Source organism: Panicum hallii, chromosome 5, assembly GCF_002211085.1.
Source record: "Panicum hallii strain FIL2 chromosome 5, PHallii_v3.1, whole genome shotgun sequence".
NCBI lineage: Eukaryota > Viridiplantae > Streptophyta > Magnoliopsida > Poales > Poaceae > Panicum > Panicum hallii.
The window spans coordinates 38,121,451-38,126,232 of NC_038046.1; the positions used below are offsets into that span (position 1 = coordinate 38,121,451).

The window sequence follows — 4,782 nt, forward strand, 5'->3', positions numbered from 1 at the left end:
ATAGAGTATCCGCTTCAACCAGTATAATTCCTTGTATTTGAGTGCTAGCCATCAACCCTAAGAAGTGCAGCGTAAATTAACTCGCCGGTGGTTCAAAGCACCAACACTGATGGGTAGAGTGTACAACATCTCCTCCGCTAACCATCTAAATTACTACATGGTTCTCGTGATTTACCTTTGCATTAAATTAAATCTAAAGATGCTAACTATTTCAACCAAAGAACACATTAAAATAAGAGGCAACTGTCCACTCTAATCTTTTCCGGTAGATGGATCACGCACACCTGTCGATGCTCGTCTGGTTCGGCACGCCATCTTTTGTTAATGCAGCCGGCTACGACTACATAGAGTATTTTATGTTAGAAAAATATAAATTTTTCTCAACTTGCCACTCCGCGTCCTCATCGTTGTTGGTCAAAATCGCAAGCAATCTTCGAGGAAAGAAGGATCGCTAGAGCTGCTCCAAGAACTTCCCTTCTGCCTTGTTAGATCGTAGACACTACAACGATGTCAGGATCTCCCCCATTGCCATTGTCTCCTTCCCAAGAAGCGGGGAGGCCAGGAAATCCTCTGCCTACGGATCTCCCCCGGGGCTACCGTTTCCGCCCAACTGATGCTGAGCTGATCAACCACCACCTGAAGCCGAAGTTGCTTGGCTATCATAGGCCTGGAAAAAGCATCGTCATTCCTGAGGTTGATCTTCGCAAGGTGGAGCCATGGGATCTGCCCGACACGTCACGACTGGATACAAGTGAATGGTATGTCTTCAACCTGAGGAGGCACCGTGGGGGCTTCCGCATCCGGGTTGATCGAGCAACACCGGGCGGATACTGGATATTAACCCGGAAAAAGAGGGTTATGGACGACGGCAATAATAGGATGGTGATTGGGACGAAGAAGACATTTTTCCATTATAGGGGGAAGGCACCGAAGGGTACCAAGAATGAAGAATGGGTTATGCACGAGTACGGCGTCGAGGTATGAGTGGTCTCTTCCTTTATCGTTTCGTGTGATACAGTCTTTTTTTTTTGAATGGACAATTTTCCATTACAACCTGATGCTAGAGAAATCGCTAGCAACAAGCTTAATTACAAAGTCTGAAGCTTCACTAGACACTAGCTCCACTTCAGCAGCACCAACCACACTACCCCATGCTGCTAGACCGTGAGCAACATAATTACGGGTTCTCGGACCATGATCTTGCAAAAATTATGATTCAAAGGTAACAAAATGCTTCAGCTCCCATACATTATTCACCGCCCTAGACAGATAATAAGCAGGCTAGACAGTGATTCACATAATTTACTCGTAGGGATGCGTCCCACCGCAAGTGCTAGTTGGAGCAGTATTACTGCTTAGTATTTCCTCCGGGGCTCCGTCCTAAATTTTTAGTATATAGATTTTTCTATGAACCTACACATTTATGCATTAAAAACCAAAACTACTAATAATTTAGAATTGAGGAAGTACTAGAGATGCCTCCAACCACAATTACTAAGTAGTAGGAGCAGTATTGATACTTAGATGAGTGTAATATAGGAAATTAAAGAAAAAGAACGGCAAACTAGTAGTACATTTTTTTAGAAGGCCAAAGTGGGCAAGTTAGCCGAGCATCCACCCATACGCCGCGCTGTTGCAGAAGGCGATGCCGCCGCCACCTTCGCTCTCCTCCAAACGATTGGATGTCGAGGCTTTGGAGCTCGTTGCTTGCGCGCCCATGATGCGAACGCGGTGACGGATGCCGGGTCTGTTGGCCAGTGGCGCTAGGGCTTGCCGGCAGGTGAAGATGAGAATACGGGGAGGACGTTGGTGGAATTTAGCCTTGTGTACATGTGCTCCAAAGAAAACCATGTGCGCATGGTATATATGTCGTAGACATGGATAAGTATATAGCCTTGAGGACACCCTTTATTTTGATGGTCTCTGACTGTCCAAGCCCGGGTAGGGTTGTCCTACAAAGCAGAGTCCGACTTACACTACCGGAAACGCTGTCCTTGCCGAGTGTCTGAGGCTTTGCCGAGTGCTAAAAATCGAACACTCGGCAAAGAGACTCTTTGCCGAGTGCTACACTCGGCAAAGAAAAACACACGGTGAAAACACCCTTTGCCGAGAGTCAGACACTCGGCTACTTTGCCGAGTGTCGGGCGCTCGGCAAAAGACGACACTCGGCAAACGAGCGCCACGCAATTAACGGCGTCATTCTTTGCCGAGTGCCTAGTCGAAGACACTCGGCAAAGAGACGTTTTGCCGAGTGCCTGTCTAAGGCACTCGGCAAAATGTATATCTTTTTTATTTCTCCTTTGCCTAAATTTTTTTCTATTGTCATCCTACATTCTCCTCAACAATATATGTAATTTAGGCTCATTTCTCAAAGTGTGTGCTATATTTCGTCAATTTATTTTATTTTATTGAATTTCTTGAATAATTCAAATTTGAACTGCGTGGTCATTCGAATAGTGGAAAAAATGAATGAAAAATTGTTATTTATGTTAATGAGCATGCTTTGATGTCTTATCGAAAAAAGGACCAGAAATTTTGGAACTACTATTCACAAAATATGGCGATTAAATTGTGTTCGAGTCGTATTTAAATTGTATAAAAGGCAAATTTGGTCGGAAAATTATGAAACTTGTCAAGATGTCATGTTATCATGTGAGGATATTGTGATAAAAATTTTATAAGATTTCGTGAAAGTTTGCAATCTACAATGCTTAACACCTAATCGGTCTATATATAAAATCGTACACCTCTTTGGAAAACTTTTAGTTTGTAAGCATCGTATGTTTTTACTTTAACGAAACCTCATCAGATTTTTATCATAGGTTCCCCATATGATATCATTACATCTCGACAAGTTTCATAATTTTCAGACCATATTTGCATTTTATACATTTTAAAAACAACTGAACAATAAGTTCGTCGTCATGTTTCGTGGACAATAAATTTGAAATTTCTGATATTTTTCTCGATAATGCCTCAACGCATGATTCAATAACGTGAATATCATTTTTTGATTCATTATTTTCCATTATTCGTGTGATTTGTAGTTCAAATTTTAATAATTACAAGAAATTCAATAACATGAAATAAATTGATGAAATATAGCAAACACTTCGATTAATGGGCACAAATTGCACATACTGTTGCATGTAATGTAAGTATCACAGCAAAAAAGTTTGGTGGCAAATAGGTGTAAAAAACTAAAATCATTTGCCGAGTGGCTGTTTCGGGCGCTCGGCAAATCGGCCTCTTTGCCGAGTGCCTGCTTGGGGCGCTCGGCAAACAGGGAATATATCCCAGCCGGCCCCCCGCGCGCCCGCCCGTTACCCACACGCGCGCGCTATCTTCAATTTCGCCCCCGCCCGCGCCCCGCCCCAGCCCCCGCTCCCGGCCCCACCGCGCCGCCGCCGCTCCCCGCCCCGCAGCCCCGGCTGCGTCCCCGGCCTGCGCCCCCGCCGCCGCCGCGCCCCCGGCCCCCGCCGTGCCCCGGCCCGAGCCGCCGCCGCGCCCCCAGCCGCGGCCGCACCCCGGCCCGAGCCGCCGCCGTGCCCCCGGCCCCGACGCCGCGCCCCCGGCCCCCCGCCGCGCCCCGGGCCCGAGCTGCCGCCGCGCCCCCGCCCCCCGCCGCGCCCCGGCCCGAGCCGCCGCCGCGCCCCCGGCCCCCCGCCGCGCCCCGGCCCGAGCCGCCGCCGCGCCCCCGGCCCCCCGCCGCTCCCCGGGCCCGAGCTGCCGCCGCGCCCCCGGCCCCGCCGCGCGCCCCCGGCCCCCTACCGCGCCCCGGCCCGAGCAGAGTGAGTATTCAGTGAAGATTACTCTTTCTTACCTTTAGTACTTTGTTGTAGTAAGGATTCATCAGTTCGAATGCTTACATCGAGAGAATATTTCAAGTTAGATTGTGTCCCTCTTGAAACCTTAACACAGCATACAAGACAGAAATCCCCATTGCCGTTTTTCAAAAATGATGCATTATATACTAGAAGGAGCTAGTGAAATAACTTCTCATTTCTATTGCAAGCTCACCACTGCAACAAGTCCCGTTTGCTACTCGAATAAGAGAAATCTCGATGGAAACTATGCACAAGCAAAACTGAGTTCCAGTTTGCTACTCGAATAAGAGAAATCTCGATGGAAACTGTGCATTTTACATGAGAATACCTAGGTCAAATGGCTTAGATCGATATCATTTCTTCAGTAGGACTAGAAGGTGTCAGGAATTAATCTCGCAGCGCCCTAATCTTTAGTAATTTGTGATCTCTGTTTTGGTTTGTGTGTGTGTGAGTGTGCCTCCTTTGATATAACATATGTAACATATATTATTAAGTCACCTAGGAATATTAAAGCAAAATTGAGGCTTCCATTGCAGGTACTGCCCCCGGCCGCGCCCTCGGCCGTGCCCCCGCCGCGCCCCGGCCGCCGCAGGTACTGCATCCGTTCATGTTCCACCAGCTGATGCACGTTTCTTTAAAAAAATACACCATGTATCTTTAGGAGTTGTTGTAGATCATTCTGCTGTGTTGATATAACATGCCATATTCCTCGCTCCCGTGCATATACGTAGGGCAATTGATATTACTCTATCTCCGGTGTATATGTTAGAGGATGGAAGACCGCGCGTGGATGTACACTGGCCGCCCAAGTTAGGTTGGGATGACTAGTGAGTGGATCAGGAAGACCGATGCTTTCTTGGAAATGGCATTTGGTGAAGCTGCTAAAGGAGCGAATATGATTCTCTGCTCATGCAGCAAGTGTGCAAACAGGAAAAGACAAAATAAGAAGAACATG

The 4,782-nt window shown here is 47.4% G+C and overlaps 1 protein-coding gene across 1 annotated transcript; it reads left to right on the forward strand.

The window, feature by feature from the left end:
• Window positions 1–417: 417 nt before the first annotated feature.
• On the forward strand, window positions 418–4,450 carry LOC112892637 (NAC domain-containing protein 59-like). The gene is made up of 2 exons (XM_025959764.1): window positions 418–978; window positions 4,364–4,450. Exons 1-2 carry the CDS (start codon window positions 508–510, stop codon window positions 4,448–4,450), a joined length of 558 nt encoding a protein of 185 aa, XP_025815549.1. The 5' UTR covers window positions 418–507.
• Window positions 4,451–4,782: the final 332 nt, after the last annotated feature.